This window comes from Monopterus albus, unplaced genomic scaffold (assembly GCF_001952655.1).
Source record: "Monopterus albus unplaced genomic scaffold, M_albus_1.0 scaffold81.1, whole genome shotgun sequence".
Classification (NCBI taxonomy): Eukaryota; Metazoa; Chordata; class Actinopteri; order Synbranchiformes; family Synbranchidae; genus Monopterus; species Monopterus albus.
Genome location: NW_018127961.1, coordinates 91,285 through 115,657, shown reverse-complemented (window position 1 = coordinate 115,657; position 24,373 = coordinate 91,285). Strand labels below are relative to the sequence as shown.

The 24,373-nt window shown below is 41.4% G+C and overlaps 2 protein-coding genes across 2 annotated transcripts in view; both read left to right on the top strand.

The window, feature by feature from the left end:
* The window catches only part of taf2 (TAF2 RNA polymerase II, TATA box binding protein (TBP)-associated factor), a 35,589-nt gene extending 27,811 nt beyond the window's left edge, over positions 1–7,778 (top strand). The window contains 4 exon segments of the mRNA XM_020606742.1: positions 5,072–5,301; positions 6,249–6,413; positions 7,075–7,177; positions 7,501–7,778. Of these exon segments, the coding sequence (XP_020462398.1) occupies positions 5,072–5,301; positions 6,249–6,413; positions 7,075–7,177; positions 7,501–7,778 (776 nt within the window).
* Positions 7,779–10,881: 3,103 nt separating this feature from the next.
* Positions 10,882–24,373, top strand: part of enpp2 (ectonucleotide pyrophosphatase/phosphodiesterase 2) — a 37,957-nt gene continuing 24,465 nt past the window's right edge. The window contains exons 1-9 of the mRNA XM_020606760.1: positions 10,882–11,002; positions 11,575–11,680; positions 17,436–17,591; positions 19,591–19,716; positions 20,924–20,984; positions 21,236–21,333; positions 21,711–21,790; positions 22,865–22,984; positions 23,524–23,579. Of these exons, the coding sequence (XP_020462416.1) occupies positions 10,985–11,002; positions 11,575–11,680; positions 17,436–17,591; positions 19,591–19,716; positions 20,924–20,984; positions 21,236–21,333; positions 21,711–21,790; positions 22,865–22,984; positions 23,524–23,579 (821 nt within the window). The 5' untranslated portion in view covers positions 10,882–10,984. The remainder of the gene's footprint in view (positions 11,003–11,574; positions 11,681–17,435; positions 17,592–19,590; positions 19,717–20,923; positions 20,985–21,235; positions 21,334–21,710; positions 21,791–22,864; positions 22,985–23,523; positions 23,580–24,373) is intronic.

The following is a 24,373-nucleotide window of genomic DNA, read 5'->3' as shown; positions in this document are numbered from 1 at the left end:
AAAACTTGTTGCATCATTCCCAAAAAGACTCATGGCTGTATTAGCTCAAAAGGGTGCTTCTACTAAATACTGAGCAAAGGGTCTGAATACTTATGACCATGTGATATTTCAGTTTTTCTTTTTTAGTAAATCTGCAAAAATGTCAAAAATTCTGTGTTTGTCTGTCAATGTGGGGTGCTGTGTGTACATTAATGAGGAAAAAAATGAACTTAAATGATTTTAGCATATGGCTGCAATATAACAAAGAGGGAAAAATTTAAGGGGGTCTGAATACTTTCCGTACCCACTGTATACAATACACAAGCAGCATCAGTAATGACTTTCGCAAAAGAGCAAGCGATATGTCTCAACAGCATTGTCTGTGCATCAGGCGAGAAGCTATAGTGGTGTCCATTAAATATCTGGGTGTTACTTTAGACTCAACCCTCTGCTTCAAAGAAAAGTTAAACAGGTTGTTGCATAAACAGAACTAAATTTAAGCAAATGTGGCTTTATTGGAAAATACCTGACATCTGAAGTTGTTTAGATATATTTTTATGCTATGATCATATCGCATATACTGTTTAACCACTTAGTCGGTCTCTCACTGCTGATACAGCTACAAAAGCTAAACAGCCTGTAAATAAACAAGCTCTTAGAGTCCTGGATAATAAACCTAGGAGATATCACCACTGTAATATACTTTCCAAATATGGTTTTCTTTGCTGTGAAAATAAATTTTTTCATAATGGTTGTCTAATATACAAACTTTGGCTGGATTAACACCTCCCCCATATAATCATTTGGATATCAGAAAGAAGTTGTGGACAAGTTAACTAGATCCAGAATAAGAGAGGATATAAGGTCACATGACCCGTCCACATACAGTATTCGCTCCAAATAAAGCCCCTTACAATAAGACATACACAGCCGTTCAGAAGTTTGGGGTCACCTCTATTCTTCCATTTGTTACTGGCGCCATTCAACAGCCAAACACACTTGTGGCATTCTTTTCTCAACTGAAATCCAGTATTACTGAGACAGGTAGCACTGTTGCAGAAGTTCCCACAGATGTGTTGCACTTATAGGCTGCTCTGCTTTCACTCTTCATCTGGAAAGTCTGGACACTGTGCTTCTATCCCATCATCTGAAGTTTACAATCGGCTTCTTTTCTTCTGCACAGCCTGGAGGTGTTTTCTGGGTCATTAGCCTGTTGTAGGATGGAACTCTGAAAAAGTCTTCCTTTGTTAAGTGCCTTCTTCCAAATAATGTTTCAGAGGGTGTAGTGACAAAGGCTTTTCCAGCACTGCCTCATTTGTTGTTGTAAGTACTCACCAGATTTTGGGACACCTGCAGGAATTGATTGCATTGGTTTTCAAGGCTTAATGTACTTCATCTACTGCAGAAATTATAAGTTAACCTATTGCTTGATCCCTGAAAAAGACCCGTTTTACATAAAAATTACATATATTTTATGTTTTGCTTAAATGTCAAAATAAAAACTGGAAAAATGGAGGTGACCCCAAACTTTTGAACAGTCGTGTATCTCTGAAGTGTCTTAGATAAACACATGCATGAGTTGACATATTTCTTTATTAATAACATGTGATCTCTAATCATCTCATGATAAAAGATCACTTTCTTTCAGATGGAAGAGATAAATTAGTTTCCCCTTCCACATGTGTTTGACTGGACAGACTTCTGTCACATTATTAAACCAGTCTGCTGTTGCTCAACTCCTTGACCCTGTTTGAACGCTCTGCAGTCCTCTACAAAGATCCCAACTTTTAAAGAGATCACCGTGAAAATGATCATGATTTCAAATGTGTAATTCAACGCTTGTGTGTCTCAGTCAACTGGTTTCCAGACTTTGGATCTCTGTGTTCTGACACAGGACCACTGACAAACCTAGAAGCTAAACTGAAATAGGCTGTGATAGCAAATCTCAGTGGTATGATGTTCCCTATCATTTTACTACTTATCTGCCCCTTTTTCTTTTCGTCTGTGGTCTCCTTTTCTTAGTGTAGAGTTAAGAGTAGTTGCTCAGTCTTTTCTCATTTCCAGTTCCACATGCTTACTTGCATACAGGTGGCTGCATATTCGCTTCCTGTCAGTGTGTAGCCACGTGTATTGTGTGTGGTAGTAGATTCTGTACCTTGACAGAACATGCTCCACAGCTGTAGTGGTGTTTGCACCTACTGATCATTTTCATTATGTTAGGGTTGCTCACAGAAGTGAGTAGATAAACAGGACTCAGGAGTCGGCACTCTCGGTTCAAGGCAAGGATTTATTAAATTCGCAGCTGGTGAGCAGGATAGTTCGGACTCTCAGAGCTGGTGAGAAGCAGTGAGTGGGGAACTGTCTGTTCACAGGAGGCGTAGAGCAGTCAGTGAGTAACAGCGATGAGAGGAGGAGGATGTGGCAGGTTGAAGTCCCAGGTCTGAACAGCAGGATAGGTAAGAGCGGCGTGGTGTAGCATGGAAGAGGTGGTCTGAGGCAGCAGGTTCTGATAACAGGGAGGACAGGACAGAGTGAGTGAAGCCGAGGGATGGCAGTCTGACTGACCTGAGAGTAGAGGAGCAGTATGCCGGTCCTGGGAGACAAGGAGGGTGCAAACAGGTGACATAGAGGAGACTCAGAGACAGGTGGTCAGAGATCTTTGTAGAAGCAGCTTAGGTTTCGGTAATCGGAGCCAAAGTGTTGTGGCAGAAGTCTGCAACGAACTGGCACTGTGGAAGCCTCTGCCCAGCCCTTAAGTAAGCTGTGGCTGATGGGAAAATGATCGCAGCTGTGGAATTAAGTACAGGGGTGTGCCCCGCCTGAGACAGATTACCTGTGAAAAGGGGAGAGAGAGAGAGAAGGAGCGGAGCAAACCTGACACATTATGAATTAATCTGTCAGTATTTTTATTAAGCATTCATTCTATACTAAAAGATGATGATGAAGTCTTTCAGTTGCCTGTTTTGTCTAACAAACAGTCCAAAACAGATTATTTTGCTTTTAACAGGAACACTGCTGCTTTGGCTGAAAGATTTTCCTCAAGAAAATCATGTACTAGCCTTTTAGTACAAAGTACCTTAATGCGACGTTCCACATAAAACAGTACTTCTGCTGGATATGTGGCTATACCAGAAGATCTCCTTGTTAATGTTAATTGGTTACAATAAGAGCAGTCCCCAGGCTGGAGGGTGGCCGCGGTGCTGTCTTGTCCATCACCATTAAAACCTGAAGATGAAATAGAAAAGAAGGCGTATTAAAAACTTTCCCCCCCTAATTGAACTGGGAGACAACCTGGTTCAGCCCCAGCAATATGGGGGCATCTTTTGCTTTCGTTATTGTGCGGTTGTTTCTTCCGGTCATGAACTGAAAAAGGCTGAGGTCTACTATTTTGTGCAGTACCTCTACCATATACGCACACAGTTTTGCCTTCTATTGTATCCTCAGGTTTCATTATTTCTTTCTTTTCTTTCTCGTTCTCTTGTCTTTCAGCTACTGTAGCTAGCTAGGCCATTACAGTTCAGAGTGCCAATCCAAATACACACCACCTCATATTCCGAATAATATTTCATATTCCTGAAGGTACTGCAACATGTTATTTAATAGGGTGACCTATAAGCCTGAAAGATGAGCAGTAATACTGGTGATTATTGGTCAGTCAGTCAGTGTGGGTTGCTGTTGGACAGCCAGTCTAAAAACATAGTGACCAGAGTGCGGTATCTTTAAATACTAGGTTATGTTGATTGTTTTATTCGTCTCTCCCCATAACCCACAGCCTCCCACGTGTTAAACACTACACACACAATGGCTGAAGGTCAGTGCTGTAAGAGCACAAGCTCAGAGTAGGCTGAGACTCATTTATCAATATCAGCCTTCTTCCAAAGCCACAGTTCACCCCCAGTGTTTGGCGCCAGGCCTGTGGGACTTCAGCAGTTTTTGCTGTTTAATTCATTCCACCTCCCAACACACTGCTACTCAGATGACTCATATAATCTTGCATTTTGCCCTCATGTTACTGAGAGCTGATCGTCTTGTATTTAGTTGTGCTCATATAACGTCTGTGGGGACATCAGGTAAAATGTGTGGTCAAAGAACATACTGTACCTACCTCAGCTCAGGACTAATGTTACTTCTGCAAATGTGCCTCCTCCAACCCTTGATGTAGCGTATGGTCTGCTTCCTTTTCCCTCTTTCTTTCCCCCACCTCCTCATCTCTCTCTTGTCCTTGGACTTCCTCTCTCTGTCCCTTATTCTCTATTTTTGCATTTCTTTGGTGCATCCACTGATGGTGGCGGCTCTGTAAATCAAACAACCTTGATGTTATTGTCTTTGGTCATCTAACAATTTTTGATGTTTTTTCTTATTTTGATTGCAAACAATATGAAGGTGACAGGAAATGGGAGGCAGAGCCTTTAGCTGTCAAGCTCCTCTCCTATGGAACCAACTCCCAGTCTCAGTTCGGGAGGCGGACACCCTCTCTGCCTTTAAGATTAGACTTAAGACGTTCCTTTTTGATAGAGCTAGTTGGGGCTGGCTCGGTGACCAGCTTTCCCTTAGTTATTCTGCTGTAGGCCTAGACTCCTGGCGGGCCCCCATGATTCTCTGAGCACCTCTCCTCTCCTTTTTGTATCCATTTATATGCCACCATTGCATGTCACTAATTTTGTGTCTCCTCTCTCCTGCAGTGTGTCCTCTCTCTTCCAGTACCTTTCTGCAGGTAGCCCTGGCTCCCTGTAGAGCAGCTGTACGTGGCATTTTACTTGCTGAACCTGGGTTACAGGCAGAAGGCCGCCCACCAAGAGCCGGGGTCTGTCGGAGGTTTCTTCCTTTAAAGGGAGTTTTTCCTCCCCGCTGTTGCCAAGTGCTGCTCAAGGGGGATTTGTTGGGTTTTTGTCTATAATACTGTAAGGTCCAGACCTTACACTGTAAAGTGCCTTGAGATGATTTTTGTTGTGTACAAATAAAACTGAATTGAATTGAAATTAAGGGAAATGTGCAACAAAGAACTTGATCCAGGGATGCTGGCATGGCCGCTCGGTCATCAAGACACCCTTGTGCCCCATTTGCTGACTTCATCTCATCTTCTATTTCTCAGGTACCTCCCATGACTGGCGACTGCGCTGCGATGCTGTGAACCTCTACTACACATTGTTCGGTCTGACTCGGCCTTCTTGCCTGCCACTGCCTGAACTGGGCCTGGTGCTCAACCTGAAAGAGAAGAAAGCTGTGCTCAACCCCACCATTAAACCTGAGATGGGGCTTGGTGCTGTTATGGACACACCAGCTAGTATAGGCATCCATGGTGTCGGCATGAGCTACGCAACTGTAAGTGATGTGGGATCATTTAATTGTCAGGACAGTTTTGTGTTAATAGAAAATGCAATATTTGTAGTGTCAGCAAACTGACCCATTAAAGACACAGTTTCATTGTTTCTCTGCTAGTGGCGATGATGATGTGCAAGCTGCTTGGTGGTCTTTGTCCTTCTTTGATTTAGTAATGCTACATTATAATGGCTACATATGTCATAATGCCTGTGTTGTCTTAAGTTGGATTTGTAATATGGAAATATGGGCACAACAGTGGGCAGCACGGTGGTGTGGTGGTTAGCGCTGTTGCCTCATAGCGAGAAGGGGCCTTTCTGTGCGAAGTTTGCATGTTCTCCCCGTGCTTGTGTGGGTTCTCTCCGGGTACTCCGGCTTCCTCCCACAGTCCACAGACATGCAGCTTAGGTTGATTGGTGACTCTAAATTGCCCATAGGTTGTATGTGTGAGTGGTTGTTCGTTTGTGTGTTAGCCCTGCGGTGGACTGATGGCGGGCTGCACCCCGCCTCTCGCCCGCAGCTGGCTGGGATTGGCTCCAGCCCCCCGTGACCCCGTTTGGGACTAAGCGGTTTAGAAAATTGATGGATGGATGGATGGGCACAACAGTGCAGTGCAGTCAACACTATATGGCCGTACCTCATTCTCATTCGTACTCAGACTCACCGTAATAGGCACGACTCTGGCTATGACTCCATCTCTGTGACAGCTCTGAGATGGCCCAGGTTAACTACAGTGCAGACTGAAATGACTGCTAAGGAGACTCAGGAAGCTGCTGACACGATCTCAAAAACACTGAGTAAAATTCTTGCATGGACTCGTGTCAAGTCCTCCATTAGTTCTGCTCACTTGAACGTGCTGCAAACTCAGTTTATTATATAAGTTCGATTGCCGCATTGGAAAATAGGTGAGCCATACTACATATTCAAATTTAATTGTTTGTGTGTGACAGGTAGATGAAGAGCCAGATCCCATTTCATTAGGGGTGTGTGGGGTGGGCCAGCCCCTTCAGGGCCTGAAGAGGAAGGCTGAGACCCCACTTGGCTCCCCTCCAGAACCAGGACAGGTACTGCAGCAGCAGGATGATGATGGAAGAGCAGGGCGCTACAAGATCAGGGTAACAGACTTTTGATTTCTCTTTATTTTAACTCTGCTCTGTCCCCTCAGCTCTGCCTGGCTCATCTCAAGTCTTTTGTGCTCTGTTTTGTTCAAGCAAATTTTTTATGAGCATCTGCAGTGTTCTGTTAAAGTCTGTGCTGTCCTTAAAGGCTCAAAGAAATGACGGTGCAGACCTGTCAGTCTGTACACATTTTGCATAGTCATTTAAGTTATAAAAGTCAGTTACATCACCTGTGTGTTGGAGACTTTTCCTAATACTCATGATATTAATTATTGTACCCATAATCATAATGAGCATCCTGTCGCCGCTGGCTGAAAAAAATGCAAGAGCACGCACTGTAGAAATTCCTAGTAAATTACCGGTGGAGATGGATGTGCCTCCACATCTCCATACTTCTCCACCTGTATTCTGCACTGTCTACAAAAATGACACTGATGTCAGTAATCAGGGATCTGCAGGTTAATAACTGAACATCAAACGATGTGAATTTTCAAAACAATGTTTTTGTATTGACTGTTGTTGTGATTTAAAGGTTAAAATTACAAGCAAAATGGCATGTCTGGCAATGCTTTGTCATACTTGCCTTTATTAAAAATCTACAGATTTGTTTCGGGTGATTTTTCATGTGGTAATAATATGTAAGTGTGGTCTGTTCTAGTTTAACACAATGGAAGATGAAGACATTGACATGGAGACTGTTCATGATAGTCAGGCCTTCATTCACCATCATCTCAATCTGTTAGAGAGACCCTCTACACCTGGTAAGCGCACACACACACGCAACAGTTTCTTTCTATGAGTGTTGTGAGGACACTCACTGACAATGTTTTCCCCAGCCCCTTACTGTGGCCTTAACAATTTTAATCAAATACATAACCTACACCTGTATTTAACCTGACCCCTAAAACCAGGTCTTCACCATCCAACAGCTCGTTGGAGGTGTGTGAGAGAGTGAGGGCCAAAATGTCCTCACACTGTTGGCACTGAATAAAAATGTCTACACAATGACATAAAGACCTGTACACAGACACTATTTCACACATTATATTTAAAAAAAAAACCAAATGAACTTTTTTCCTTTCAGGTAAAGAGCCCCCATTAGCTGAACAGTCCATGCTCTCCATGCCTGCCACGCCAGTGCCGTCCTTCTCTAAAGAGACCACCTCTTTGTTCTCCAAACACAGTGGCGAGCATGGCCACCACCATCACCACCACCACCACGAGCACAAGAAGAAGAAGAAAAAGCACAAGCATAAGCACAAGCACAAGCATAAACATGAAAGCAAGGACAAGGAGAAGGACAGAGAGAGGGACACATCGCATGCCTACAGCAACAGCCCATTCTTCCCCATCTCTGTCTGACTAAACATTTGGAGAGAAGTTTGGTTTCCATCTGCCTGTGGTTACGTCAGGGTTAATTGGCAGACTTGGATCCCTGTGAGTACAGACACAAATTGGAAAAGAAGCGCATTTAGTTTAGCCAAATGTTCCTGACTAGTGTTACACAGGAAGTATGCTGTTCAAGTGTTATAACCCTCAGATAAGTGGTAACACCCAATTCCTCAGCGGATACAGCAGAGCATGTTGACTCTCAGGAGGAAACATGGAATTCTGGACTGAGGCTGCAGTGTCATTAAGGTAAACCCTCCCGAGGTGTCCCTGTGCCCTCACACCACACACACGGCCTCAGGTGTTTGTGGACTTTCAACATGCCACCACATACACCCCTCTCCACAAACAGTCCAACGCAGTCTCACCCGACCTCATATACTTTTCTCTACACATGCACCACTCTGGTGCCGCTCCTCCTCACAGTTCGGTCCTGCCATTCAGTGAGTGGCTTCTGAGGGGGAACATGATTGACTGTGGTGTGAATCTACCATTCTGTCTGGAACATCCTGCAAATGACACTTCACCATTTGCTCACAGATGAACATTTTACAGGAATTTTTATTGTACTGTACAACTGAAACTCAAGTAATATTGATGTGCTTTTTTAAAATTTACTTTTCATTCCCCAACGGTCATCACTGATTAAAGAGGCTTTTGTATTCCTGAATGTTTTGACTACATTGAGTTCAGCTCCACAAGTCATTTGTGGCTGGGTTTACTCTGGCACTGTTTTCTTATGGTTGATTAAGTGACTTTAAACAAAGAAAAGAACATGTAGCATTCAAAAATCCTTTAGACAACCAGAGAAGTTTCAAAATGTGATCTAAATATTTCAAATAGTTTTTTATGTAACCAGCCTTCTAATTCCATCTTGTTTTGCCTAATAAAACATATAAGACAAAGTCTTAAAGATTCTTGCCACTGGTTAGGTTGTCCCTGTCAGCATTTGTTCCCCTGTTGGAATTACAAGCTGTTAACAGTATAAAATACAAGGTCCATCCGTTTGTTCCTCTTGTTAAGCACAATAATCTACTGAAAGCAGTGAGACAAACATGTTACATCGAAATCAAAACAGACATGTAGAGGAAACAGAGAAAGAACAGTTTAAAGTAGAACCCAGCTTTATGAGATGGAACTAAGGATACAGCTTACCTTTTAGGGTGTGTTCATTTGTTTTTAAAATTATATCTTTTGTTTGTGCAGAAGGTCAAATGCACAACAGGTTGCTGCAGTTCCCAGTTGTGCCTTCTACAGCACAAAGATGGCATCATTGGCCAAGACAGCCAAGTGCTCCAGCCAGGATGGGAACCCGGTGCCTCCTGATGGACTGTTCACAGTATACACCACAGGAGTGAGACGGCTTAACCACTACACGCCTAGCCATAATCACACCCTCAGCAATGCCAGTGACAGCCATGGCAGCAGCCGGTCACAGCCGGATTTTGCGGTTATTAACTGCAAAGATGGACTTGTGGTTGAGTTTACTAGTGTCCACGATAGAATTTCAAACACCATTTTGCCAGAACAAATGTTATTTTATTAACCACTGATTTAACTGTAATGTAAATGTAACAATACATAAAATATAACTTAAAATTTCTAAAGCAAACACAGCATCAGTTTTTGCATGAACATTTGGAAAATCTAAATGAGAGCTGTTTAGATTTCCAGTTCATGTGAACTGAAGTCTGGGAAGAGACCAGAGTGCCTGGAGAAAGCCTGCGTGAGCAGGGAGAGGATGTGAATCATACCTGCAAACAGGCTGTGGTTGGATGTGATGTGACCCCTCGCACCACCCTCCCTCACTCACCTACTCAAACAAATGGCTTATCTAGAGCTGAAGATTCTTGTGAATCTTCTTCGTGAAAGCTTCTTACACTTTGTCCTGACTGTTTTCGTCACCATCCTCCTCGCTGCTGGTTTGAGGGACATCGTCATCTGTTTATTTATGTGTACTCGTCTTCAAGGTTTGGCAGTGTCCAGGGGGCACCTCTCATACCTCTGGTGTGGGTTGACCTTTGACCCTCAGACGATGGCCCTTGTATGTGGACTGACCGTGAAAGGCACAAAAAGCTCATGTAGAGCTTGGGTGACTTTTCCACTTTGGGTCAAAGCCCATTTCTCCATCTCCTCCACCACCAACATTATCAGAGGCAGTCAGTCAGTCAGTCAGTCAGTCAGTCATTTTTTCTCTCAAGTTCTGGCCAACGACCACCTCCTTTTCTTCCCATGTTTTTCCTTGGGTTCTTAATATACCTAATAATAGACTGGACAATCTCAATAAGCTTAACTGGCTTCTCCCTTTTACATTATGGGTGAGAGACCAGTGTGGCAGTGGGGAAGCACATGTGGAAACATTTCATGTGTGGCTGTAATGTGTTCATTTGTGTAAACTGTGTTACCTAAGTGACTCTATATCCTGGATTATATCCCGGAGTCCTTTGACTTTACAAACACACGTCCACAAGGCTTGGCCCCCTGTTGTCAGTGTTGGATTGCAAAACTCGGGACTAGCTTCTGGGAAAAGTGGTGTCTATGTCCCCGTAGATGTGTGTTCCCCTTCACCTTAATGTGAACCTAAAATTCACTCCTAATCAGTCATGTCTTCTGATGTTCAGTCTGTTTCCAACTGTACTATAACCAAAACCAGTTACCTCAGTCTACTCCTTAGTCCTGGAATCTAAAGGTTATCGATCCCCCCCATGTTTGACCAAGTCTGATACAGATTATATTTGTTCAAAAAAGAGACTGTGCTAACAGCAAGGGTACAACAAACAAAATTAAAAGGGGCTTTGCACTCTGAAAGATGCCTCAACATTAAGTTTTATTTTTTAGCTTAAAAACACGCGGCTGATAAAGAACTGCCCTTTTTTGTAACCATAGTTGTAAATGCCTGACATGCCAGACTGGAGTAAAGATAACTGCATGTTGTACGTATTTAAAAAAACGCTAAAATGCAAAGTAATGTGAGGGTTTTTTTCCTTCCCACAATATCTTAATCCTGGCTAATATAGGAGCCTCCTCTAACGTAGCTCCAATAAGAATCCGGTCCGCTCCTTGAGTTGCCCTCCCTCTCCCCGCTTCTAACGGTCCTCTTCCTCGGTGGTCTTTGTTTGTGCAGTCAGCATTACTCACCCTCCGACCGACAGCACAGGACTATACTCTGACGGAGAATCATGTTGCTGCAGACACTGGTACGGTAACATGTCTACACGTTTTAGTTCCAGGTCCCTTCTTACTATAGACTTCGCTGTGCCTAAATCTGCGCGTAATGACGCTTTTAATCGCATATTTTCGCTGCGTTAATTGTGGTCAAAAAGAAAATTTCCCGTTGTTTTTCCTTGGCTCTCCCTCCTGCTCAGCGTTTGCAGAACGATTGTATATTCTTCTGTTTTTTCCCTGTGGTTGTTCAAAAGGCGATTGCTGAGCGGAAGCGGGTGGTCTCTTCATCTTGAACTAATCCCTGCACCAGATTTGACAGGTCGTCGACAAAGAACAGCAATATGAGTCTGTGTTTTGTTTGCAATAATCGCAGCATAGGTTAAGACAACGGAAATAGAAAAGATGTATGAATACCTGCATAATATACTCAGGAAAAGCAGACAGCCATAGGAGTCATGAAAATGTGTTGGAAGTGTCCTGGGTGTCAGTTACAGTATTTCTGTTCCCACTGTGTTGACTCTGAGGCAACTAGTCACCTGAACTTTGATAAACTTCTGCAGCAGTTACACAAATGGCATGTCTGATGACAGATGTATTGTCTCAGTTTGTTTGGATCCTCTCAGTCCTGTGTGCCACAGATGTGTGTTTGGCATCCGCCTATGGTCGGCCCAAACGTTCGGAAGTGAACGGATCTTCGGCCAGGACAGAGTGTAAGTACACTGCTCTTGTTACTAGAAAACGGAGAGAACAGCTTGACCAGGTTGTTAGAATTCAAACTGAGATGGCCTTGAAAATGTCATCAAAATCCTCCCAGCTTCAGGGTGGCTATGTTGTTGCTGTTCTCAAGTGCATATCAATATATGTACTTGATATTCACATGAGTTCAGCCAAGGAATCAATAATTACCAATTCCAATTAATGCATCATCAGTGTTAAATCAGTATTATTACCTGATAACAAAGGTTTAATTTAGCTCCCAACACATCACATTTTAAATTATTTGCAAGAATCTTCCATTTTTTGAATCATAGCCTTGAATTGAAATTGAATTTCAAATGTCAAGACTGTAGGTGTCCAAACATTCTACAAGTGGCTATAAATTATAGAGTTATAGCATAAAATAATGAATAATAGGTGTGAAAATGTGTGACCTAAAGTTCTGATCAATTACAGAACAACACACATCAGATTTCATACTCGGTTTCTTTATTACTTTTATAATTTCAGTGATTTGTGTAACTTAATACCAACCAGCACGGCATTCATTCACTCTTGGTAGTTTTATCACTTTTTCACTGAGTTAGGCATTGCAAAAACAACTTTTTTGTTTTCTATTGATAGGATATGATTTCTCGAAAAAGAACACGTCCTTCTGTCTAGGTATTAATAAAGTATAAAAGTATGTGGTTTGTGTCCTTGTAATACAAAGAAATATGTACTTGCAAGTTGTTCAACAAACAGCACTTTTTCCTGTTTCCAACCCCGTTAATGACCCTATGACCCCTAATATTCATTTTCTGGCTCTTTTTGGGCCCTTTATTACACGTAGGTAGTGACAAATAGTTCACCAGAGTCCAAGGTGACTTCTAATGCGTGTCATTTTTGCTGGAAAAATAGAAGCAAGACAAGATGATAGTGATTGATCTCTTATCATATTGGTGTAGATTCATTTTTTGACAACTGACAAAATGATAAATCTACATTACAGAATATATAACATGATGAAATGTAGATATTTAATATTTTGTAGTTAAAAAAAAAAAATAATTTAAATACAGTGTCGCAGCCAGGGGTGGATCTTGAACGGGGTTGGCAGGCTGGGGCACAAACTCAGAGAGGGGGTGGCACATTTGAATACACACCACAAAAACCCAGTCAGAGAAATGCATATAAATATCATGCTGCATGCATGATACAAAATAAAACTCATTTGCACAATATCAATTATAAAGCACCAGAAAAATATGAGTTGTATTTATTTAAGGCAACATTGTGTCATTGTTGTTCATTGTTAATACTGACAAGCATCACAGTTTGACTGTAGCAGGGGTGGCACCAGGGGCGGCCAATCAGATCCCCAAACCACTCGGCTCTGCCCGTGGTCTCTGCATGACAGTGCTACAGCTGTATCACACTCTTTGTTTTCCAGTTTCATGTATAACAGTAGACCATTTTTTAGTAAAACTATGTAATAATAAAGATTTACTAATTACTTCATAAAGCATTGAATTTATTATTAACAAATAATGGAAATAATTGTTAGTTGCAACTGTACATGACCACTGTACTGGTATTGTATGGTTGTCTATAATTCAAATGTGTTTTTAGGAGCATTACATTCATAAGGCCTTTCACAAGTGTGTTTGCCACACAGTGGCTACACACATGTTCAGTGAAGCAAACCGTACAGGAAAAAAAAATCACACACTTCAATTTCGTTGTTATAGTGGCCCAGCACAGGCAGTGTGAAGTATATTTTGGACACACATTAATGTATCTTGGCCAGGTGCAGGTACAACATGCCTAAAACTATGCACCAAGTCCAAGACACACAAGGGGAAAAAAAACTTTAGAGTTTAGAGTTTTTTATTACAGCAAAGTAAACCTTGAACCCTATATGAGCTTCAAGTCAGCAGTCAGTCTAAGATCACTCTCCTACACATGAACAATATGTCAGAACTAAGTTTCCACACCCAGCAGCTGCAGCTGCTGAGCACTTTCTCTAGCTCTGTTTATTTACTGCGTTATTTTCTGGGTGAAATGTCTGCCAGTGCATATGAAATGAGTGAGCAGAGAGTATGCTGTGCTGGTGATTGTGGAAGGGGGTGGAAAACAGATCACTGTGACCCTGTGAGGTCGAGATTGGGCAGCCCAGTTTTTTTGTTTGTTTGTTTGTTTGTTTTGGAAGAGACAGATTGTGTTTGCATTGCTCTACCTTGAGTCAATATTAAGAGAGCGCTGGGGTTCGTTTTCTGCTCCATGGTCTCGGTACAAGAAGGAAGAGGTTTGCTTTACCTTGCTGTTGACTTTCACAGCAGCAGGCAGTATATTTTGCTACAGTTTTGCATAAGAAGAACACTAAGTGTGTGAATTTGTGAAAAATGTGACCTTGTCTTGCCTGTTGACACCTCATCTTTTCTTTTGTATCAGCTCTTGTGACAGACACAGACAATAAGCAGGTTACACAACTCATCTCCAGCATACCATGCTTTATTCACCAGCTTGTATTTGTTTTTTTAGCTATCTGGCCTTCATCAGGGTGGTACGGTCTCTTAAGTTGTTGATGGTTTCCTTATAGTCCCTTAAACAGTCATGAGACTGAAAAATCCATATCATAAATCCAAAACCACATTACATACATTGTTTCAAACCAGTTTTAACAAAATATAATAATTACTCCAAAAGCAAGTTAAACGACAGTAAAAACCGTTTTTAAACCAAATCTAATACTCCCTCCCAATCTCCTTCCTTTCTCGGTGGAGAACATAGTCTTTCACAGAAGACATCTTGTCATGTTACAGTGAGGAAAGCATAGGTGCCAATATTAAAAAGAAGGTGGCTGAATTCCATTTAGCTGCTTGAGTTCCAGGGTCATGGTATTGTTCATCCTGGCTCACTGTCATGGCTTACTGGGGCACTTGAACAGAACTGAGCCATTGTTAATGTTATTAGCAATAACCTGTGCCTTTGCTCCTGTGACAAGTCGAAATGCCTGTTAACAGAAAGGCCTACTTAGCACAGACGTTCATTTTTAACTTTGGAAACAATCATCTGACCAACAAGCAAACAAAACAAAAACAAACTCCACTTATTAGCTTTGTTCACAGGCCACACCTCTTATTTCATGTTCTATCTTAACTTGACATCTGTTTTTTGCACTGTGAAGGTTGTGTAGAGTATTGCCTGCCACTCCAGTGAAGCTGTGATGTGCTACTATGCCTTGACACGTGGTGTACACTGCTCTGCCAACTAGCTGAGTAGCAGTAAAAACAGTAAAGTGTTAGTCTAATTTAAGGTGTCTCTATATTTTTGTCCTCCTCAGCTACAGTACATACATGAGAGGGTCAGAATATTAGGAACACCTCTGAATATAATGTAGTTTAGTACAACACCACCTTTAACTATGGCCTCAATAATAAACATAGAATTGAACTTAAACATTTATGACAATTTCATCAAAAACTGAAACATTTTGAGCTTCATAAACACTGAAGTGTATACAACTGTACAGGTGTACCTAATAAAGTGGGTGCTGAGTGTATTTCCCATGACATCCTCCACTAGCTCTATGACCCACGAGCTAACAACAAGTGTTTTCAGTGTTGCCAGCTCCTGAAAACAAGTCATCAGACAAAGACTGCAGAATTATTGTGTTGTAGAGCAAATACAGTGCCTTGCGAAAGTATTCGGCCCCCTTGAACTTTGCGACCTTTTGCCACATTTCAGGCTTCAAACATAAAGATATAAAACTGTAATTTTTTGTGAAGAATCAACAACAAGTGGGACACAATCATGAAGTGGAAGAGGATCTCTGAATGATCCAATGTTGACCTAAATGACTAATGATGATAAATAGAATCCACCTGTGTGTAATCAAGTCTCCGTATAAATGCACCTGCACTGTGATAGTCTCAGAGGTCCGTTTAAAGCGCAGAGAGCATCATGAAGAACAAGGAACACACCAGGCAGGTCCGAGATACTGTTGTGGAGAAGTTTAAAGCCGGATTTGGATACAAAAAGATTTCCCAAGCTTTAAACATCCCAAGGAGCACTGTGCAAGCGATAATATTGAAATGGAAGGAGTATCAGACCACTGCAAATCTACCAAGACCTGGCCGTCCCTCTAAACTTTCAGCTCATCCAAGGAGAAGACTGATCAGAGATGCAGGCAAGAGGCCCATGATCACTCTGGATGAACTGCAGAGATCTACAGCTGAGGTGGGAGACTCTGTCCATAGGACAACAGTCAGTCGTATACTGCACAAATCTGGCCTTTATGGAAGAGTGGCAAGAAGAAAGCCATTTCTTAAAGATATCCATAAAAAGTGTCGTTTAAAGTTTGCCACAAGCCACCTGGGAGACACACCAAACATGTGGAAGAAGGTGCTCTGGTCAGATGAAACCAAAATCGAACTTTTTGGCAACAATGCAAAACGTTATGTTTGGTGTAAAAGCAACACAGCTCATCACCCTGAACACACCATCCCCACTGTCAAACATGGTGGTGGCAGCATCATGGTTTGGGCCTGCTTTTCTTCAGCAGGGACAGGGAAGATGGTTAGAATTGATGGGAAGATGGATGGAGCCAAATACAGGACTATTCTGGAAGGAAACCTGATGGAGTCTGCAAAAGACCTGAGACTGGGACGGAGATTTGTCTTCCAACAAGACAATGATTCAAAACATAAAGCAAAATCTACAATGGAATGGTTCACAACTAAACATATCCAGGTGTTAGAATGGTCAAGTCAAAGTCCAGACCTGAATCCAATCGAGAATCTGTGGGAAGAACTGAAAACTGCTGTTCACAAACGCTCTCCATCCAATCTCACTGAGCTCGAGCTGTTTTGCAAGGCGGAATGGGCAAAAATTTCAGTCTCTTGATGTGCAAAACTGTTAGAGACATACCCCAAGCGACTTACAGCTGTAATCGCAGCAAAAGGTGGCGCTACAAAGTATTAACTTAAGGGGGCTGAATAATTTTGCACGCCCAATTTTTCAGTTTTTTATTTGTTAGAAAAGTTTGAAATATCCAATAAATTTCGTTCCACTTCATGATTGTGTCCCACTTGTTGTTGATTCTTCACAAAAAATTACAGTTTTATATCTTTATGTTTGAAGCCTGAAATGTGGCAAAAGGTCGTAAAGTTCAAGGGGGCCGAATACTTTCGCAAGGCACTGTATCAAGTCAATATTCAAATCCAGATTTCACCAAAAACAGTTTGTAACATTCTGTATATGAATTTGTGTTAAAGCCATGGTTCATAAGCCCTTCATGAGTTCCCCAAGCTCTAGGCTACAGGACACACTATCCTTGTGACATGTTAAAAAAAAAGTTAGAAATGTAGCATCTTTGTACTCTAAACCAGACAGGACACCATGCAGGACAACCATACCAAATTAAACTCAGTATAATATAAGACAAGGTAGAAGTTGTGGAACAGCCACAAACTGTTTACAAGCGGTTGTGAGTGCCAACTGTTATATTAGACTACAGACAGTTAAAATCAATCTGTTTGCAGTCACTTCCATACCATTAAACACTAGAAGAGTTGTTGATTTGGGAGTGGGTGCTCTGCTCCAGCAGTTAACTGACACTGAGAATCATTTCTGTATACTGATATTTAAAGTTCTCAGATGTGTTTCAGCAGTGGCTGAGCATGCCAGCATGCAGAGCTGTTCAGTGCAGCTTTAATCTGATATAATAAAGAGAACTAATTGAGTCTCTTTTTCTTCCATCCTCAGCTCGCTCTGTGTCTCAGTACGTTCCAACCTCTGGCTCCTGCAGGAACAGGTGTTTTGAGCTAGCTGAGCTGGAACCACCAAACTGTCGCTGCGACAACCTGTGTAAGACTTACAACAGCTGCTGCTCTGACTTTGACCACCTCTGCCTAAGGACAGGTACGTAATCATTCTCCTCACTTGTCATCCACTTTGTCTTTTCTTCCTATGTGGCGTTTAAAGAAAAAGCAGGTGAAACTAACGGACTTTAGACACAGACTGTTGTTTTGGTTTTGATATGCGTTTTTATTTTGAGCGGTAAATAAATATCTACACAATGACTTTAGAGGTTTTCCAAAAGTAGAGAAAAACAGGAACAGGCATTTTGCTGGGATTTAAGAAAACAAAAAGGCCTCCCAGATTACTGATGGTGGTTTAAATGAGAGGAGAGGGACTCAGGGTTGCTGTGGTACAGCTTCAGTCAAGATGCCAAATAAAACGGTTGCAGATTTTTTTGTTATTAAGCTGGAGGAAATTCTCAGACATCTGGCGTTTAATACCAATCAGGCGGCCAAGAATTCATATCCAACAAAAGGAGAACTTGGCTGTCTACTGAAAATGTCATGATTATCTGTGACACTTGTGTTTTATTTGCACGTGTGTGTATGTGAGTGAGTGGGAGAGAGGGAGACAGAGAAGATGGGTTTCGACTGGTTTATAGTATTATTCCACCTTTGCACAAACTTGTTGTCAACAGATTATGTTACACGTAATACATAAATGAGACTTAGAATAACTCTCTAAATATTTAAAGGGAAGCAGGAAAACCCGCACTAAGTTCTCCACTACTGATAACGTTCTCCCAGTAGTGGCATGTAACCGAGTACATCTACTCAACTACTTTGCTTCAGTAGAGTTTTGAGGTATGGTTGTGCTTCAGTATATCTAATTTATACTTCCACTCCACTGCACTTCAAATGGAAATATTGTACTTTTTACTCCACTGCATTTATTTGGCAGCTATACTGTAAGATTTTTATACAAAAAATACAGTATGCAGTGTCCAGTGACATAATAGCAACAGCCAGAGGCCATTTTCTGATTTGAGTACTTCTAATGTTTCAAATTAATTTAGTTAAGTTACTTAGATACTTTCAATTAACATTTTAAATGCAGGACTTTTACTTGTAAGAGAGTTTTTATACAACATGGTATTGCTACTTTTATTTAATAAAATTTAAATACACCCATTCACCAGTGTTGTTTCAGTGTTTCTCTTATCAAAACTGTACATTGCAATATGTTGTGATGGTACAGTATACAGCCTTGTAATCAAGGCTGACAAATACAGTGCCTATAAAAAGTATTTACCCCCTTGGATGTTTTACCCTTTTGTTGATTTTATAAATCAATCATGGTCACTATAATTTAGCTTTTGTGACAAAAAAAAATACAAAAAAATCCTCTTTAATGTCAAAGTGAAAACAGGTTTCTACAAAGTAATGTCAATTAAATAAAAATATGTAATGGGAAATAAGTAAATGCATAAATATTCACCCCCTTCAAGTCAGTATTTACTAGATGCACCTTTGGCTGCAGTCACAGCGCTGAGTCTGTGTGGATAAGTCTCAGTCAGGCTTGCACATCTGGACACTGCAATTTTACTCTGCCAGGTTGCGTGGGGATCGGGCATGAACAACCCTTTTCAAGTCCAGCCACAAATTCTATATTGGATTGAGGTCTGGGCTTTGACTCAGCCACTGTACATAGATATAATTGTCCAGTTGTACACTTTAGTTGTATGAGCTGGAAATGAGCAGGTTTCTTACTTGCTGTGAGCTTAGCTTTTTGTTGCTACCTCTGCATGCTCACGTCCTCACATATTGCCTTGACTCTGTCAACAGTTCTCCCCTGCTGCTTCCTGTGTTGGTGGTCTGATGTTATGTCCACTCGTTCAGCCTGGTGGTCTTTGGCTTACCACTTCCCTTGCCACTGTAATCCGTCCTGTGCCAGAAAATGATATGTTTTTATGTCAAGCCAAAGTCCTGTTACATTTCTATATATCAGCTTTCATTTCTCAGTGCTTGTGGTTTCTGTAATCTATCAGATGAGTTGTGCATGTATCAGGTATTTTGAGTCTCTTCTTTTAAAGGCTTCTAGTTTGTTCTTCCATACACAGAGGGGGGCTATGAGTGCACAAAGGATCGGTGTGGGGAGACTCGAAATGAACAGCGTGCTTGCCACTGCTCTGCTGACTGTCTGGTCAGAGGAGACTGCTGTACCAACTACAAGACACTGTGTAAAGGTTTGCCATTTTGTTATATCCTTAAGAAATATTTGAAAACATACAAATGTAGATCAGAGATTTTCATATTGTGTTTTGCACCCTGGCCCTCTGGACAAGCTGGTGAACATCACAACTAAGAGTCTGCACCCATGCTAGTAGGTCTGTGATACTATAATGGTAATTGTAAAGAAAACCAAAGTCAGGAGGATTTATCCTCTTGGAATCAAGAGTGTCTGTAATGAAATTTTATGGCAATCCATCCAATAGTTTATTAAAGATCAAAGCGGTGTATCGATCGGCTAAAATTATCATTGGCCAGAAAACAAGACTAAGACTACATATCATGTCTTGTTCCTCACTTCTACTCCTCAATCCTTGTTCAACCTGGAAGTTGTTCTGGTTAAGCGAGGATCAAGGACACCCCAAGACTCTTAGTCCTCCTGTGAGGAGTGAGGAGGCTGCTGAAAGAGACATGACGACTGAGGATACACTAGACCAAATTTGGTGGAAGTCATTAATGGACTGGCGTTTGCTTGATTCCTCTCTCCTCACATTTTTTTTTCTTTTATGTTTTCCTTGCTACTTAGTCTCGCCAACCTAACATGGAAAGAAAAGACACAAGTGAGGGAAACACTGGTGCATCTTGTTATGTACCTTAGGAGTCTACAGCCACTCCAGCAGCTCTGTGAGACTTACGTAGGCACAGCAGCACTCTGAGCTACAGTACTCATCAGCATGATAACATGCTCACACTGACAGTGCTATCATATCGATGTTAACCAGGTGTAGTTAGTGTGCTAACATCTGCTAATCAACAGGGAAGTACAGCACAAAGCACAGCTGAGCATAAGGGGAGTGTCATTAATTTTCTAGGTATTTAGTCATAAACCAAAGCACCAAACTGACCCGATGATAGCACAAGATAAAAAGTCGTTATTCGTGTGTCCCTCAGGATGAACTACAATATATCAACCAATTTTCTTGACAAGCCATGAACAATGTAGAGACATTTTGCTGAAAACCACAACTGAACATGAGTGGTGGTGGGAATATCAAAGGATCAAAATGGTCAGTAGGATTTATCCTCTGGAAATGATAAATGTCTGACCAAACTGTAATGACAATGCTGTAGTGGTGGACGGATTGATTGACAAACCACCACTGGCATCCCATGCTCCTGGCACAGCTAAAATTTTACCATGTCTCTCTGACTGCATTCTTTCAGGAGACACTTCATGGCTGCAGGATGAGTGTGAGGAGATGAATACCTCTGAATGTCCAGCTGGGTATGTTTACACCTGAGCAGTAAAGCAGAATCAAGTGATCATGATAAGTCCATATCTTCCTTCATGTTTATTTCTGTTCTCTCTATCAAGTTTGAACTTGATAACAGATTGATAACAAATTTTGTCCTTTTTTTCCCCAGTCAAAACTGTAGCTTGTGTCCTCTCTTAATCTTTTTCTGCATGCCAAATCTCAGACTGAGGAACTAGAATGACCAGCAGCATTATTTTCCTTTCATTTTGTGTGTGTGCAGGTTTGTGCGTCCACCACTCATCGTGCTATTACTGGATGGGTTTAGAGCATCTTACACGAAGAGGGGAAATACTGTCATACCCAACATAGAGAAGCTCAGTAAGGAATCAGGGGGGGCTAATGGCAATGAAATGGGTGGGAAGTGACATCATTATTATATGGAACAATGTGCTAATTTAGATGTTTTTATGCCTTCACACCAGCGATAGCTGTGGATGGAGGCATTATGTATTTGATTTGTCCGTCTGTCCGTCCAGCCCGGTCTCATGAACAAGATATCAGGAATGCTTTGAGGGAATTGTTTCAAATTTGGCCCAGGTGTCCACTTGGACTCAGGGATGAACTGATTAGATTTTGGTGGTCAAAGGTCATGGTGGTGACCTGACATCTGTCCCATTTCTATGAATTTGGTTGGTTGGCGGAGGCATACAATCGTGAAGTGGTGATTCTAGTTTCTGTTCTGTTCTACTTTTCAGGAAAGTGTGGAACCCATGCACCATACATGAGACCTGTTTATCCCACCAATACTTTTCCCAACCTCTACTCCCTGGCTACGGTATGGCACAGGGACATTAATGTTGTCATGCTTACAGGTTTTAACCTCAGCTGTACTTCTCTGGCTTAGTGTTAACATGCTATCCTAACAGTTGAGTTAAGATCAAAATAGAAATTGTACAAATCAAATCAAATTACTGACCAATATTATTGGCCTAAGCCAGGGGTTAGCATTCCACAGTTTCTAAGCCGCACGCGACTCTTTATCCCCTCTCTAGTGCCTCCCTGGCTCAATGGCTACTGCTAAGTAGAGCTAGCCAGCCGGCACATTGGCAGGTCATCACATCTTTAAAAATGCCTGAGCAAATTTCTAAACTGGCATTACTTGGATCAGCTGATCACATATTTGAAAACTTGATGGTTATTTTCTTGACTGAAGAAATATCAAAACTTAATAAAGTGGCATAGGTACAGTCCTAGAAGGAAAATTATAACAGCTTTGACCCTGCCCTGCCACCACCGTCGCATGATGTCCATTGCTTCCACTTACTTCAAAGTTATGTTGGCCATCCAAGTACTATTCAAATACATATTTTGCTTTTTCATGGCATTTTGACTATTCATTTCATTTGCACAAACACAGGGAGAATAGGCCCGCCTAACTACTGTATGTTTAAATACTAAATTTTTAGGTAAGCCCACACATGGCAGCAGATTTGTTCTCCACTACACAATCAGTTTTGTGTATCTTTGGAAATAGCATCCTCCAATAAAAATAAGAAAAGTGTCAACTGTTGTCTTTCTTGTACTAGTTCTATAATATTATAAATGCACCAAACCATTGTGTTATTGTAGTCAAGATTGAAATTTAAAGTATTATATCGTGTAATCATAACTAGCCTATTGTAGTCACCTTCAGGTAAAACATGTATGTAAGCTCATTTAGACCTATTTGTATTGTTGTTTGGTTATTTTGCCAATAGGCTGTGGTACCTGCATGTAAAAGGCTCAAATAGTTTGTGCAGCTCCATGCATATTCTTTTTTCTTTCTGGCCAAAAAAGGCTCTTCAGGTAGTAAAGGCTGCTGACGCCTGCTTAGGCCCTAAGCAATAATATTATTTTCAATCTTTATCAGGGCCTTTATCCAGAGTCTCACGGTATAGTTGACAACTCCATGTATGACCCAGTGTTTGATACCACCTTCACCGTGAGAAGCCAAGAGAAACTCAATCATCGCTGGTGGGGAGGACAGCCAGTAAGTACTGTCTCCTCTTCTCTTCTTCTTTCTTTTTACCATCAATATTGCATTGCGTAATGTATTTCTAAGTGAGCTGACAAGGATTTTAAGAAGACTCAGAATAAACCAAATCTGATTTATTGATCAACAGCAGATAAACATATGTGATTAACAATAGCTGGGCTGGGATCACTTTTAGTTTTGACAAGACCAAAGCACTTTTTGTGGATTTGCTTAAGCAACAAACCTGTGCTATGATTTCATTTTTGGTTGCCAAACGGAGCAAACAGAATGACTCGGGATGCTTTCATAACTTTCATTACAAGGGTTTACCAGTATCTTTCTGAAGACTGGATGAACACTGCCAACATCACTTGGTGTAGCAGCAGTCGGTCTCCTCCCACGCACCTATATGCAGTGGGATCTCTGTCCTCCTTAGCATAATGTAGCATGCTGTATGCCATGACCTTGATTTCTCCAGGCTTATATTATTGTTTGTTTCTAGGGTAACGCTGCAAGGCTGATAAAATAATGACACTGTACTGTTTGACTCCTAGATCTGGATCACAGCACTCAAACAGGGAGTGAAGGCTGCCACATTCTTCTGGCCTGTGTAAGACTACACACACACTTGATATACTGTACATATAATAATATCAATCTAAATGTTTGTATTTATTTGTTTTCTCTGTCTTTACAACTGTCAAATTATTTAAGTAATAACAAAAATTGTGTTTTTCTTTGGTAACATTGTTTATTGAAACTTTGATGCCAGTAAAGCCCCCCTTTGAATTGAAGGGGCTCAACACAAGACCAGCTAGGTTCTCTTCATCAGTCAGGTTTAAACCTCTGGCAAGTTACATTTTGTATGAAAACAGAATTTTGCAATGCAATAATAATAAGTAATACGAAGACTTGGACAGTCACATGACAGTGTCAGACCACTTGGTTACCATTTAGTTAAGACAAATTATTTTCCATTGTTCCCATACAAAATAATTAGTGCCTAATGTTTACATATTCTGCAGCTCATGATGTTAAGATGCATTTATTTTTCACATAAAATTTTATGTGGCAATAGCCTGAAGATAATCACAAAGGTCTATAAGCAGTGTCTTGCACCAGAACACAAGTCACTCAAACACCCTGCCAGTAAAACGACTGCAAGTGTTTTAGCAACAAGCAGTCATCACAATAGAAGGAAAAGCTAGAATCCATCCATCCATCCATTTTCCTCCGCTTATCCGGAACCGGGTTGCGGGGGCAGCAGTCTAAGCAAAGATGCCCAGACTTCCCTCTCTCCAGACACTTCCTCCAGCTCCTCCGGAGGAAATGCTGAGGCGTTCCCAGGCCAGCCGAGAGACATAGTCCCTCCAGCGTGTCCTGGGTCTTCCCCGGGGCCTCCTC